General features: G+C 40.3%; 1 protein-coding gene across 2 annotated transcripts in view; it reads left to right on the forward strand.

Annotated features, from left to right (window-relative positions):
• LOC112622766 (coiled-coil domain-containing protein 30) overlaps window positions 1–15,243 on the forward strand; it is a 117,512-nt gene that overhangs the window by 39,704 nt on the left and 62,565 nt on the right. For both annotated transcript variants that reach the window (XM_025382590.1, XM_025382599.1), the window contains 3 exons: window positions 482–691; window positions 4,162–4,316; window positions 12,505–12,667. In XM_025382590.1, the coding sequence (XP_025238375.1) occupies window positions 482–691; window positions 4,162–4,316; window positions 12,505–12,667 (528 nt within the window). The remainder of the gene's footprint in view (window positions 1–481; window positions 692–4,161; window positions 4,317–12,504; window positions 12,668–15,243) is intronic.

Below are 15,243 nucleotides of genomic sequence, written 5' to 3' on the forward strand. Positions count from 1 at the left end.
TCTAGGCCTAGAAGAGTCCAATAATACTCACATGTTGGGTAGCATTGGAAGAGTCTACAAAGAAGACCAAGAAAGAACAGCAGAGAGCTAAGTGAAAACCAGCAAAGTTTGGTATCACAGAATGCTACTGAGAAGTCACTTGTCCATTGGATTTATTTTGGCAATGAAGAGTTAGTACCCTTGGCAGAAAGTTTCACTGGGGTAGTGGGGATGAAAGCCAGTTTGGACTAGATTGAAGAAAGGATGGAAAACATTTAGACCATGCATATATAGAAACTCAGGAAAATTCCTTTGTTTAGCTGCCATCTGACTAAACTTTGGAACCTCTTACTAACACATGGCAGCTCTAAAGAGGTACTCAGCCATGTGACACTGGTATTTGTTGGCTTTTAGGGGACTATACTGCTTTGAAAGCTGCTTATTCTAGTTCACGTTCATTCCACACTTATTTGTATTACTCTTACTTATTCTCTACCTCTAGATAAAGATTGAGCTAAAGCATGCCCAACAGAAGTTATTAGAGAGTACAAAGATGTGCTCTTCACTCACGGCAGAGTGTAAGCAGTGTCAGCAGAAAATCAAGGAACTGGAGTTGGAAGTACTGAAACAGACTCAGAGCATTAAATCACAGAACAACCTACAGGAAAAGCTGGCTCAGGAGAAATCTAAAGTTGCTGATGCGGAGGAAAAGGTAATGATCCTCATGCTTAATAAATAGCATACACTGAATACCACTACTGAAATCTCATTTCCCTGAGGATTTTAAGAAATAAATATGTTGCAGACTTGATAGAATTCTGAGATTTTTTTTCTCTCCCATGTTTTCTTCTGTTTTGATTTCACCTGTTCCTACAATTTTAGGGATTCTTGTGTATTTGTAAAAAACTTCATGGACTTAAAAAGGTCAGTTGTATTAAAGCTATAGCATGAACTTAAAGAACTGACTGATCCCATATGGCTTTTGTTTTATATTTTCACATTTGAGAACACTTATTCTTTCATTTGAATTGGCTGTTAATGTAAATTTTGGTTTTTTTTCATCGACAATTGTACATGTTCATGGGGTACATAGTGATGTTTAAATAGATATAATGTATAGTGATCATATCAGGGTAATTATCGTATTCATCACATCAAACATATTTTGTAATTTTGTAGAGGGATTTGTGTTGTGAAATGAACCATTTTGAAATATTGTCACTTCATTTTAGATTGCCCAACACTAGGTGGCAGTAGTATGTAACAGTTGTACATTTTGATGTGCAAGTTTGAGAATTAAATTGGATTAAAAAATAATTTCGTCAAACCATATAATATGAAGCCAACATCAAAAAGTAGATGACAGCAATCTGAATTAAACTAAAAAAACTAAGTTAAAGAGTTAAACTAAGACTGGCTGAATTAACTTATTTTTAAGAGAGGAAAGGAGAGGCGAGGCAAGGCGAATGACCAGGAGAGGTGAATGGCCAGACACAGTGGCTCATACCTGTAATCCCAGCACTTTGGGAGGCCAAGGTGGGTGGATCACCTGAGGTCAGGAGTTTGAGACCAGCCTGGCCAACATGGTGAAACACCATCTCTACTAATAATACAAAAATTAGCCAGGTGTGGTGGCACACGCCTTGAACCCCAGCTACTCCGGGGGCTGAGGCAGGAGAATTGTTTGAACCTGGGAGTGGGAGGTTGCAGTGAGCTGAGATCACACCATTGCACTCCAGCCTGGGTGACAAGAGTGAAACTCTGTCTCAAAAAGAGAGAGAGAGAAGGAAGGAAGGAAGGAAGGAAGGAAGGAAGGAAGGAAGGAAGGAGGGAAGGAGGGAAGGAGGGAAGGAGGGAAGGAGGGAAGGAGGGAAGGAGGGAAGGAGGGAAGGAGGGAAGGAGGGAGGGAGGGAGGGAGGGAGGGAAGGAAGGAAGGACTATTAGCATGGTGGCTCATACTTGTAATCCCAGCACTTTGGGACGATGAGATGGGAGCATCAGTTGAGCCCAAAGTCCAAGACCAGCCTGAGCAACATAGTGAGACCCTATCTCTACAAAAATAAATAAGTTAGCTGGGCATAGTGGTGCATGCATGTGGTACCAGCTACTCTGGAGGCTAAGGCAGGAGGATCACCTGGGCGATATAGCAACACCCCATCTCAAAAAAAAAAAAATCTCATATATATATATAGAGAGAGATTATTAAAAAGAAACAGCAAGGATGTGATTAACACAAAATTCAGGATATTGGTTTTCTCTGGTGGGGAGGGAAGAGGGGTAATCAAAGAGGGTCACAGAATGGGCTTCAAAAGTATTGGAAATGTTCCCTTTCTTAAATTATGTGGCAGGTTCAGGTTTGGATGTATCCTTGACAGAGAAGCCAGTGAGGGGATGCTTTTGTCTGTGGAATTAGTACTGAATTCCTTAAGTAAGAATTCTCCCTAGACAGAACTAAATAGAACAGTTCCAAGGAACTTGAACTGGCCTCAGATGGCTGGCTGCCTACTGCCATTCCCCTTGAATCATTCTGCATCTTCTCCTCTCTCATGCTGTGTGGGCTGTGCAGAGACCTAGGTGCAGGGGCTTGGGATTGATGCAGAAAGCCCCTCTCTTAGAAAACGAGTGCCACCCACTGGCATTCACAGAATATTTATGGGGAATGTGATGCCAAGCCATTCTAAAGGATTCCTTGTTGGGTCAGAAATACGTTAGAGGGATAATAGCTATCCTGCTGAAATCTATTCATTCAACAAATATTTATTGAGCACCTACTATGTACCAGGCACAATTTAAGGTGACACAAGAGTTTATAAAAATAAGTAACTAAGTGTAAAGGAAATTTATCTTTTAAAAAAGTGGGGTTTTTTTGCTGCTACATGAAAAAGGCAAGAAAAAAATGTTTTTAAATGATATGTTAAATCTAGCATATAAACTCTAAAATATAGGGTCTCTCTTTCAAATTCATAAATCATATTTTTAGTTCTGCCAGAGCATTAAAAAACTTATTGATGCTAAGCAATATGCTAATAGGTGCTTGGTTTATAAGAGACTTCTATTTTGTTTTGCAGTGTTATTCATGAATCTAGCCACACTGTGGAGAAACTAGGTGCACTCACACAATGCTGTTGGGAGTATAAATTGGTCTAATACCTCTGGAGGCAGTTTGGCATCATCTATCAAACAAGCAAATGCTCATAACCTTTGCCCTAGTAAATCTACACCTCATAATTTAATCTGCAGACATTGTTTGTAATAGTATTGTTTATAATAGCAAAAGATTGGAATCAGCTTAAATGTTCACCAGTAGGGCACTGGTTAAATAAGTTATGGTATACCCTTACAGTGGAGTGGTATGCAACTATGAAACAGAAGACAACTCAATATGTGCATATAATATGGAAAAATGACCAAATGTGTATTGCTATAAAAAAGTAAGGTGCCTAATTATATATGGTATAGTATTCATCGTTTGTGTAAAATTTATATGTATGGGGGATAACTATATAGTATATGTTTATATATGCATAAATAAATCTCTGGAGGGGTACATAAGAAATTAAAAACCACGGTTGCCTATTCGGTGGAGGAAAATTTGGAGGAAGTAGGACAGGGATGGGAAGGAGACTTTTCACTATATAGCTTCTTTTTTTTTTTTTTTTTTTTTTTTTGAGACTGGGTCTCACTCTGTCACTCTGTCACCCAGGCTGGAGTGCAGTGGCACAATCATTGGCTCACTGTAGCCTCAGCTTCCCTGGGCTCAGGTGATTTCCGCCACCTCAGCCTCCTGAGTAGCTGAGACTGCAGGTACTCACCACCATGCCCGGCTAATTTTTGTATTTTTTTGTAGATATGGGGTTTTACCATGTTGCCCAGGGTGATCTCGAGCTCCTGAAGCTTAAGTGATTCACCCAGCTTGGCCTCCCACAGTTCTGGGATTACAGGCATGAACCAGCATGTCTGGCCTGTAGCTTCTTTTATACACACACATTGAATTATATGAATGCATTACATACTGCAAAAATTAAACAATTTATTTTAAAATTAAATCTAGCTACTCTTTTTACTTCAGGTCAGATTAATATGTTAGCACTGCTATGTTTACTATTTATGTGTTATTCCCCTAATTTGAAAAAAGATCACACTCTTCTTAATGCTTTACTTGTAAACTTTTTTTCATTCAAGATTTTGGACCTGCAGCGGAAATTAGAACATGCTCATAAAGTCTGTCTCACAGACACTTGTATTTCAGAGAAGCAGCAGCTAGAGGAAAAGATAAAAGAAGCAACAGAAAATGAAGCTAAAGTAAAGCAACAATATCAAGAAGAACAACAGAAGAGGTAAGAGGAGCAGAGATCTCAGTTTCCTGTGGGTTTAGCCATGACTGAGTTAACAGCAATATCAATTTACTCTAACAGAATATCAGAGAGTATTTCTGCTCTGTCCCCACTGAAGTAAACTCAGCCACACACAATTCCTGATCTATTGCACTTACCGCACTGTATTCTAATTGTTTATTTTCTAGTTTACCTCTGGCGCTAGAGTGTGAGATTTTTAAAGGCAGAGATTATGTCTTCTGGTTCTGGGACACACCTAGTGGTAACAGTAAATATTCTTGACTGACTTGCCTATGAAATACTGTGGAATTTGCTCTGACACATAGTCTGACAAAATTCAAACTACAATGAAGTTGATATTTTGTACAAGGGAACTTCAGCGAGTTTGTGGAACAACTGAATTGAAAGATAAAATAAAAAATATATTGGCCAGGTGCAGTGGCTCACACCTGTAATGCCAGCACTTTGGGATGCTGATCCCAGGAGTTTGAGACCAGCCTGAGCAACATAGTGAGTCCTTGTCTCTACCAAAATAATAATAATAATAATAATAATAATAATAATAATTATCCAGTCATGACAGTGCACTTCTGTAATCCCAGCTACTCAGGAGGCTGAGGCAGGAGGATCACTTGAGCCCAGGAGTTTGAGTCTGCAAGTGAGCCATGATTGAAATACTGCACTCCAGACTGGGTTGCAGAATGAGACCCTGTCTCAAAAAACAACTTTATTTCTCAACATAAGCTCCGTCAAGGTGAAGGCACTTTTGTAAGTGATGATGCACACCATTTAGTCCATCCCTAAAGAACTGAGTGAGAATCCTAGGAGTTTAACCCTGTCATTGCAGTCTTTCGCACATTATTAACCAAAGAGAAATGGGTGCCCTTTACATATTTTTTAAGATTGGGAAACAAAAAGAAGTCAGAAGGAGCCAAATCAGAACTGTAAGGTGGATGCCTAATAATTTCCCATCAAAAGTCTTGGAAAATTGCCCTTATTTGATGAGGGGAATGAGCAGGAGCATTGTCATGGTAGAGAAGGACTCTGGTGAAGCTTTCCCAAGCATTTTTTAAAATAAAGCTTTGGCTACCTTTCTCAAAACACTATCATAATAAGCAGGTTATCATTTGGCTTTCTAGAAAGTCAATAAGCAAAATCCTTTGAGCATCACAAAAACTGTTGGCATGACCTCTGCTCTTGACTGGTCCACTTTTGCTGTGACTGGACCGCTTCCTCCTCTTGGTAGCCATTTCTTTGATTGTGCTTTGTCTTCAGTATCATATTGGTAAAGTCATGTTTCTTCTCCTGTTACAATTCTTCAAAGAAATGCTTCAGGATCTTCATCCCACTTGTGTAAAATTCCCATGGAAAGCTTTGCTCCTGTCTGTAGCTAATCTGAATGCAACAGTTTTGGCACCCATCAAGTGGAAAGTTTGCTAAACTTTAATTTCTCTGTCAGAATTGTGGTAAGCTGAATCAATTGAGATATCTATGATATTGGCTAGTATTTCTGCTGCTAATCATTTGAGATATCTATGATATTGGCTAGTATTTCTGCTGCTAATCATCAGTCTTTGATTAGGGTACAAAAAATTTTTTTTCCTTGTAAATTGGTGTGGATGGTCTGCCACTGTGGGCCTCATCTTCAACATCGTCTCATCCCTTCTTAAAATGACTTATCCATTAGTAAACTGCTGATTTATTTGGGCTATTGTCTCTTTAAACTTTTCATTAAAGCATCAATGACTTCAGCATTCTTCCACCTTAGTTTCACCATAAATTTGATGTTTGTTCTTACTTAGTGTCCTTATCTCTAAAGTGGGAATTGTAATGCCAGTTCTATACATCTTTTGTGAAGATTTGCTAAGAAGAAATATGTATGCACTATTTGAACTAAGTGTAGGCAAATAAAATATATAGGGAAATTCTTCTACCAAAAGGGGACTCTATAGTGTATATTGTTTCATAATCTGGAAGAAAGTAACCCTGATTTAAATAGTTAGATTGTAACCTACTTTTTCACTTAAAATATATGATCTGTTTATCTGACATTAAATTTTCTTCTAGAATATTATTTTAATGATATGTCACAATTTATTTAATAAATCCTTTATTGTTGAACATTTAGATTTTTCCCACTTTCTTCTATTTCAGTGACATAATATATATCCTGATAAATAATAAGCACTTCTCTGAGGAAATAGAACCATTAGGAATATGTATTTAATAAAAACCTTATTACAGGGACTTGGTCTTATGCACTTGTGGGTACTGGTTATGCAGTCTATATGGCTGTCACCTTTGCATCTTATGCTAGAGCTCGAAGTCTGCAGGGCAAGCAATCAGGAAGTGAAGCTGAATGTAAAGTGGGAGAGCAACAAGGTGGAAACTATGAAGATGGACTGGAACTCATGTCAGTTCTTGCTGCCTCTAACCTTGATAAAGTGTAGGTATCCTACAGGAGAAACTGGCACCCTTCATCAAGGAGCTAAATAGACATCTGGCCCAGGAGATGGAAAAGTGAAGGAGGATTCAAGGGAAGGTAGAGCAGTTGTAGGCCTGGCTGTTGCATCATGCCAAGGTGAGCAGCAGATATCTAGCAGTGTTTATAAACTATAAAAGTGCCTGCTCCAATCTTCTACCTGGAAAAACCAAAATGTTTCAATTCTGTTCTCTAAATCTTGCACAAATATTATCTCCTGTGGCCCACTATAACCAGAAACTTACACAGAAGGAATTCTGGGAAACTAGACAAGTCAAAATGTTACAAAGCTACTCTATTAAAAATATATTTGTTAAACTATAGTTAACTTTATTTAATTTAAATTAGGCCTGGCATCAGTGGCTCACATCTGTAATCCCAGCACGTTAGGAGGCTGAGGAGGGTGGATCACTTGAGGTCAGGAGTTTGAGACCAGCCTGGCCAACATGGTGAAACCCCATCTTTACTAAAAATACAAAAATTAGCCAAGCATAGTGGCAGACACGTGTTAACCCCAGCTACTCAGGAGGCTGAGGCAAGAAAATTGCTTAAACCCCGGAGGTGGAGGTTGCAGTAGCCAAGATCGTGCTACTGCACTCCAACCTGGGCAACAGAGCAGGCTAAACAGGCGAGACTCCATCTCAAAAAAAAAAAAGTGTTGTTGTTATTGTAATATTGAATGTTATTGTTGTTACTATTGTCGTCATTATCATCATAATCTTCTCAGTAAGATGAAAAAAGTTCATTTGGCCAGAACAAAATGTTTAGAGACAAGGAAAGTGGCAAGAAAATGAGGCTAGAAAGGTAAGCTAGACTTAGGTCATGTAGAACTTAACAGACCACACTGAGTTTGAACCTGTTCATGAAGGTATTGGTCTGTGGTTTTCCTATCACATAGTATCTGTATCTGGTTTTGGTATTAGGGTAATGTTTGTCTCAAAAAATTACTTAGGAAGTGTCCCCTCTCCTTCAATTTTTTTTGGAAGAGATTACAGAGAATTGGTATCATTTCTTTCTTAAATGTTTGGTAGAATTCACCATAAAATCATCTGGGCCTAGCACTTTATTTTTTGGAAGGTAATTAATTACTGATTCAATTTCTTTAACAGATATAGGCCAGCTTGGATTATCTGTTTCTTCTTGTGTGAGTTTTCGTAGTTTGTGTCTTTCGAAGAATCAGTCCATATAATGTAAGTTATCATATTTGTAGGCAGAGTTGTTCATAATATTCCTTTATTATCCTTTTAATGTCCATGGAGTTAGTAGTGGTGGCCCGTCTTTCATTTTGATTTTTTTTTTTAATGTTTTATTTATAAAATAGAGATGGGGCTTTGCTGTGTTGCCCAGGCTGGTCTCAAGCTCCTGCATTCAAGTGATACTCCTGCCTCAGCCTCCCAGAGTGCTAGGATTATATATGTGAGCCATTGTGCCTGGCCACATTTTTTATATTATTAATATTTGTCTTCTCTATTTATTAGTTAGCCTGGCTAGAGGTTTATCTATTTTATTCATCTTTTCAAAGAACAAACTTTTGGTTTCATTTATTTTTCTCTATTGTTTTATTGTTTTCAATCCCATTGACTAATACTCTCATTTTTACTATTTATTTGCTTTAGGCTTATAATGTTCTTCTTTCTCTAGTTTCCTAAGGTGAAAGCTTAGATTACTGATTTTAGATTTTTCTTCCTTTATAATATATGCATGTAATACTACAAGTTTTCTGCTATGTTGTAGCCTATAAATTTTGTAAGTTGTATTTCATTTTCATTTGGTTTAAAATATTTTTTATTTATTTATTTATTTATTTATTTTTTTTTTTTTTTTTTTTTTTTTTTTTTTTTTTTTTTTTTTTTTTTGAGACGGAGTCTCACCCTGTCGCCCAGGTTAGAGTGCAGTGGCCGGATCTCAGCTCACTGCAAGCTCCGCCTCCCGGGTTTACGCCATTCTCCTGCCTCAGCCTCCCAAGTAGCTGGGACTACAGGCGCCCGCCACCTCGCCCGGCTAGTTTTTTGTATTTTTTAGTAGAGACGGGGTTTCACCGCGTTAGCCAGGATGGTCTCGATCTCCTGACCTCGTGATCCGCCCGTCTCAGCCTCCCAAAGTGCTGGGATTACAGGCTTGAGCCACCGCGCCCGGCTTTTAATTTATTGAGACCTCCTCTTTGACTCATGTATTATTTAGAAGTGTGTTGTTTATCCCAAATATTTAGAATTTTCCATCTCTCTTTTTCTTATTGATTTATAGTTTCATAATATCAGTTTATACAGTTGTGTGACATTCTGTTACATAGATATATCATACTTTATGTAATACTTATATCTTTTAGACTTTTTTGCTATTATAAAGCTATAATAAATATCTTTATACATGCAACTGCAATGAAGTATGATGAAGTGTGGTAAGTGTTATACTTAAGGAGGTTTAGGTTGCCATGATAGTACATAACACGGATACCTCTGGAGTGAGGGAGCTTAAGAAAGACTTCCTCAAAGAAAGTGATTTATGCTGAAAATGAAGTAGTTGGTATCAAGAAGCTAAATAGAGAATAGTGTGGAGGACGACTTTGAGGAAGTGAAAAAGTTGATTGGCTGAACGAAAATAAGGCTAGGGACAGCGGTGAGAAAATGAGATGAGGAAGGTGAGGTAGGCCTAGCTCATGCAGAACCTTAGATTTTTTGTTTGTTTGTTTGTTTAGAGTCAGGGATCTTGCTCTGTTGCCCAGGCTGGAATACAGTGGCACAATCATGACTCACTGCAGCCCTGAACTCCTGAGCTCAGGTGATCCTCCTGCCTCCACCTACTGAGTAACTAGGACTATAGGCATGCTCAACATGCCCAGGCTAATTAAAAAAAAAAAAAAATTAGGGACAGGATCTCCCTATGTTGCTCAGGTTGTTTTAGAACTCCTGGCCTCAGGTGATCCTCCAGTCTCAGACTCCCACAGTGTTAGGAGGTGTGAGCCATAGTGCTACAGATCCTCACGAGCCACAGTGCCCAGCTCTTGTGAGCCACAGTGCCCATTTCTCATGCAGAACCTATCAAGCCATGGTGAACAGTTTGGAGTTTACCTTAAGAGTAATGGGGTTCCTGAATCAAAGAACAGAAAATATATATATAAAAATAAGAGTAATGGGGAGCCACTATAGGATTTTGAGCAGAGGAAGTAGTATGATTAGTTTGCAATTTAGAAAGAACACTCTGACTGCTAAAAGAGGCTCAGGCTACAGAGAATGCAGGGAGTCTTATCCATACACCAATTTCTTAATTTTATTCATTGGCAGACCTGGTTTGTTAGTCTTTTATTTTTCAAACTCTGTATCAATTAACTTCTCACATATTCATGGGTTACTCTTTTAATTTTGACTTCCTACTTTGCTTTTTTTCTTTTTGTAGAGATGGGGGTCTCACTCTGTCACCCAGGCTGCAGTGCAGTTGTGTGATCAAAGTTCACCGCAGCCTTGACCTCCCAGGCTCAAGCACTTCTCCCACCTCAGCCTCCAGAGCAGCTGGGACTACAGGCGCATGCCACCATGCCTGTCTAATTTTAAAAAAACTTTTTTATAGAGACAAGTTCTCACTATGTTGCCCAGGCTGCTCTTGAACTTTTGGGGTCCAGCGATCCTCCCACCTTGGCCTCCCAAAGTGCTGGGATTATAGGTGTGAGCCACCATGTCCAGCCAACTTCCTACTTTCCGATTCTAGTTTTCAGGTCTCAAATTTTACTGCCAATAACTCAAGTGTTTTTAGTTTCAGTGGATCAAAACTTCTCTTTTAGTTCCAAGGCTTCTCTCTTAGTTCGGAAATTGAGTGTAACCAAAAAGAAGTAGGCCATAATAGCAGGTATACAGTTAATTAGATGAAAGAGAGATGAAAGAGAGGATATTGCTGTAGAAGTGGATGTGAAAGGTAGAAAATTAGCTATAGCAGTCCTTGGAGAGTCTGCACTTATTTCCAAGAAACGTAAGGAGAAGAACTAGAGGTGGAGAGATGTGAGCCCATGTCTCAAATATAATCATCCCCCAATAACCTGTTGATTTCTCAGAATACTGAAGTTAGAGAAAGCAAACTTATTTGTCTAATGTCAGTATTTTACTGCCCTAGCATGCAGGTGAGACTTTTGCCCACCAGTACTATTTCATTATCATCATCACAGTCTTCGAGATGAATCTCCTAAGTCCAGAGAACCTTGGTCTGAAATCCTCAGAAAAGTCTTTCCACAAACTGTACTCTATTCCTGAAATTCCAAGGGTTTGGTCTAGGTCCCATTGCTTAGTGCAATGAGTATTGCCAGAGAAGTGCAATGAGTTTGCCAGGGAAGAAGGCTTTATTAGGGTGCCACAGTTGAGGAGAATGGGAGATCAGTCTCAAATCTATCTCCCTGACCAACTAAAATTTGGGGGGTTATAGCAGGGAAGGAATGTAAAACAGGAATTAGTGAGGGGTAAGGAACCAATCATAAGGAATGAGGCATCTCATTTTCTGGATGCTATGATCTGGTGAATTTTAGTTTCTTGCCTGAGGGTCAGTCTCCTGAGGGAGGAACTCAGATATAAATTTCAAGTTTTAAGACTGGGAATGGTACATTTCTACATTTGTTCAAAAAACTATAAATGTAATTTCTATGGGCCAGTTGGGCCAGTTTCATAACGAGACTGAAAGAGCAAAGTGCTAATGGCCCTTGTAGGGGTGAAGGGAAAATTTCCCCTCCCCTTCTGAAGGTTTTCTGAAAAGCCAACTGACAAAAGGCAGATTAATAGGAGAAAAAGCAAACACAATTTTATTAACGTGGGGTGGGGAAAATCAAGTGTGATGACCCAATAGCTGAGTGTGTTGCAGAAGCTTATATACCCGTTTCCAGGGCAGAGGGAGATGAGGAATGTAGACAATTCCAAGGGATAGTAACTCATTAGGGAGAATGAAGGGACCCTGGAGACAAAAATTAATTCATAAATTATTCTCCTGGGAATTTGAATGAGTTTAAGAGATAATCGTTGTCTTGTGAAAAGGTCTGTGGAGGAGTTGTTATATTCCTCAATCTTCTTTTCTGAAGATCCATAAATAATGCAATTTCAGGGAGGCGATGGGTATAATTATTCTCCTTGGTAAGTCCAGTCTTCATGCAGATAAGGGAAAAGCCTCTTCTAGCATCTGCTGATCTCTAAGGGCCTTTCATTCAAAATATTTAGTATACCAGGGTACCATATTTGGGGTAAAATTCTCTGAGTTCCTTTGCCCTCTTTTGGAAAATGGTAATTTTTCTCATAAAATGCAGGCTCATTTATGATTCATTTATAGCAGTGTTAATGTGTGCTTATTAGTATCAATAGTGCTTTTAACTAACATTACCTTGAACCCAGAAGATGAAGGGCTCCACTCGTAAAGCAGTAAGGAAGAAAGAATATGGGATTCAGGATTCAAGCCCTACCTCCACCTTGTCTTAACTGTTCTCTGTACCACAACTTCCTCATCTTTGAAATAAGGACAATTACTTTTTCCTCATAGGGTCATTTTGATGAGTGAGTGAGAGAACTAAGGAAAGCTTCTGTCACAAAAGAAGTTCCCTGTGTTGGTCTCTTTAGCTTATAGACACATACCCTACTTCATTGAACCAAAAAAAAAAAAAAAAATCCCTTGTGATGCCATAAAATTTTAGGTCTGAATTTCATTTGCAATTCATAGTGTGATTTAATGTACATTAATTGCCCTCAGGAAACTCCTATATCAGAACATAGATGAGTTACACAGGCAAGTGAGAACCTTACAAGATAAAGAAAATCTACTGGAAATGACCTGTTCTCAGCAACAATCCAGAATTCAGCAACAAGAGGCCCTACTTAAACAACTGGAAAATGAGAAAAGAAAATATGATGAGGTAAGAAAGTAAATAGACATGCTTCTCAGTTTTCCTATTCTCCCGTTAGTCACAGCTAATTCTTATTGAGTGCCTACCACTTTACTAAACTTAATTGTTTAGTCAGGGTTCAGTCAGGAAAGTAGAATCTACTCTAGGTATTTCAAGCAAGAAGAGATTTAACGGGAATAAGAGCTTACGAAACAGTTGGAAGGGACCAGGGGAGAGTAGAGTCAGAAAAGACTGCTGCTAGCTTTCAATAAATCCAGAAATTCAGAAATCACAGAGAAGTCACCTCCTGCAGCGTCAAAGTGGAGAATTTGCAGGAACTCTCCTGAAGCTCCTGCAAATGTCTCATCTGTTGTCTGCCCTTTTATCCATCTGCTAGTGCTAGAGAACTGTTGGGGGGAAAGACAAACAAACCTGTTTCTTCTTTCTGTGCTCGTACCACTCTCAATACTTCACTTCTGATATAGTTTGGATGATTCTTCTCCCCAAATCTCATGCTGAAATGTAATCCCCATCATTGGAGGTGGGGCTTGGGGGGAGGTGGTTTGGTCATGGGGGTGGCTCCCTCATAAATGACTTGATGCTGTCCTCACGATAATGACTTATTGTGAGATCTAGATGTTTAAAAGTGTGTGGCACCTCTCTGCTCTCTCTTGCTCCCACTCTCGCCATGTGACATGTCTGCTCCCATTTCACCTACCACCATGATTGTTAGCTTCCTGAGGCCCTCACCAGAAGCTGAGCAGATGGCAATACCATGCTTCCTGTATAGTCTGCATATCTGTGAGCCAACTAAACTTCTTTTCTTTATAAATTACCCAGTCTCAGGTATTTCTTTATAGCAGTGCAAGAACAGCTTGACGCAGAAAATTGGTACCAAGAAGCGGAGCATTGCTGAAAAAGATACCTGAAAATGTGGAACCAACTTTGGAACTGGGTAACAGGCAGAGATTGGAAGAGTTTGGAGGGCTCAGTAGACGACAGGAGGACCAGGAGCAGTGGCTCACAACTGTAATCCCAGCGCTTGCCAGGAATTCGAGGCCAGCCTGGGCAACATAGTGAGACCTTGTCTCAACAAAAAAATAACAAATTAGCCAGACATGGTGGCACAGACCTGTAGCACCAGCTACTCAGGAGGCTGAGGTGGGAAGATCACTTGAGCTGGGAGGTCGGGGTTGCAGTGAGCCATGATCATGCCACTACACTACAGCCCGGGTGACACAGCAAGACCCTGTCTAAAAAAAAAAAAAAAAGAGGATGAAAATTTGTAGCTTCTTAGAGACTGGTCAAATGGTTGTGACCAAAATACTGATAGAAATATACACAGTAAAGGCCAGCCTAGTGCGGTCTCAGATGGAAATGAGGAAGTTATTGGGAACTGGAATAAACATCACTCGTGTTATACCCTAGCAAAGAAATCCTGCATTGTGTTCATGTACCAAGGATCTGTGGAAGTTTGAACTTAAGAGTGGTGAGTTAGGGTCTCTGGCAGAAGAAATTTCTAAGCAGCAAAGCATTCAAGATGTGGCCTGACTCCTTGTAACAACCTATGATCAGATATGGGAGCAAAGGAATGACTTAAAGTTGGAACTTCTATTCAAAAGGGAAGCAGAGCATAAAAATTCAGCAAATTTGCAGCCTGGCCATGTGGCAGAGAGAGAATCCCAGCAGGGTACTACAGCTCAGCTGTGGCTCAAAGGACCCCAGACACAGCTAAGGCTGCCTGTCCAGAGGATGCAAACCATAAGCCTTGGTGCCTTTCATGTGGTATTAAACCTGTGGGCACATAGATTGCAAGAGTGAAGGAGGCTTGGCAGCTCCCACATAGATTTCAGATGATGTGTGAGAAAGCCTGGTTGCCCAGGCAGAACCCTGCCACAGGGGCAGAGCCCTCACAGAGAAGTTCTAATAGGGCAATGCTGAGGGGAAACGTGGGGTTGGGGTCCCCACACAGAGTCCCCACTGGGGCACTGCCTATTGGAGCTATAAGAAGTGGGCCACTGCCCTCCAGACCCCAGAATGGTAGCTCCACAGGCAGCTTGCACCCTGTACCTGGGAAAGCCTCAGACACCCAACTCCAACCAGTGAGATCAGCCACAGGGGCTGTGGCCGCAAAGCCACAGGAGAAGAGCTGCCGAAGGCCTTGGGAGCCTACCCATTGCACCATTGTGCCCTGGATGTGGGACATGGAGTCAAGGGAGAGTATTTTGGAGCTTTAAGATTTAATGACTGCCTTGCTGAGATTTAGACTTGCATGGGGCCTATTGACTCTTTTTTTTTTTTTTTTTTTTGATACGGAGTCTGGCTCTGTCGCCCAGGCTGGAGTGCAGTGGCCGGATCTCAGCTCATTGCAAGCTCCGCCTCCCGGGTTTACGCCATTCTCCTGCCTCAGCCTCCGGAGTAGCTGGGACTACAGGCGCCTGCCACCTCGCCCGGCTATTTTTTTGTATTTTTTAGTAGAGACGAGGTTTCACCGTGTTAGCCAGGATGGTCTTGATCTTCTGACCTCGTGATCCGCCCGTCTCGGCCTCCCAAAGTGCTGGGATTACAGGCTTGAGCCACCGCGCCCGGCCTGACTCTTCCTTTTG

Source organism: Theropithecus gelada, chromosome 1 (assembly GCF_003255815.1).
Source record: "Theropithecus gelada isolate Dixy chromosome 1, Tgel_1.0, whole genome shotgun sequence".
In the NCBI taxonomy this organism is placed as follows: domain Eukaryota; kingdom Metazoa; phylum Chordata; class Mammalia; order Primates; family Cercopithecidae; genus Theropithecus; species Theropithecus gelada.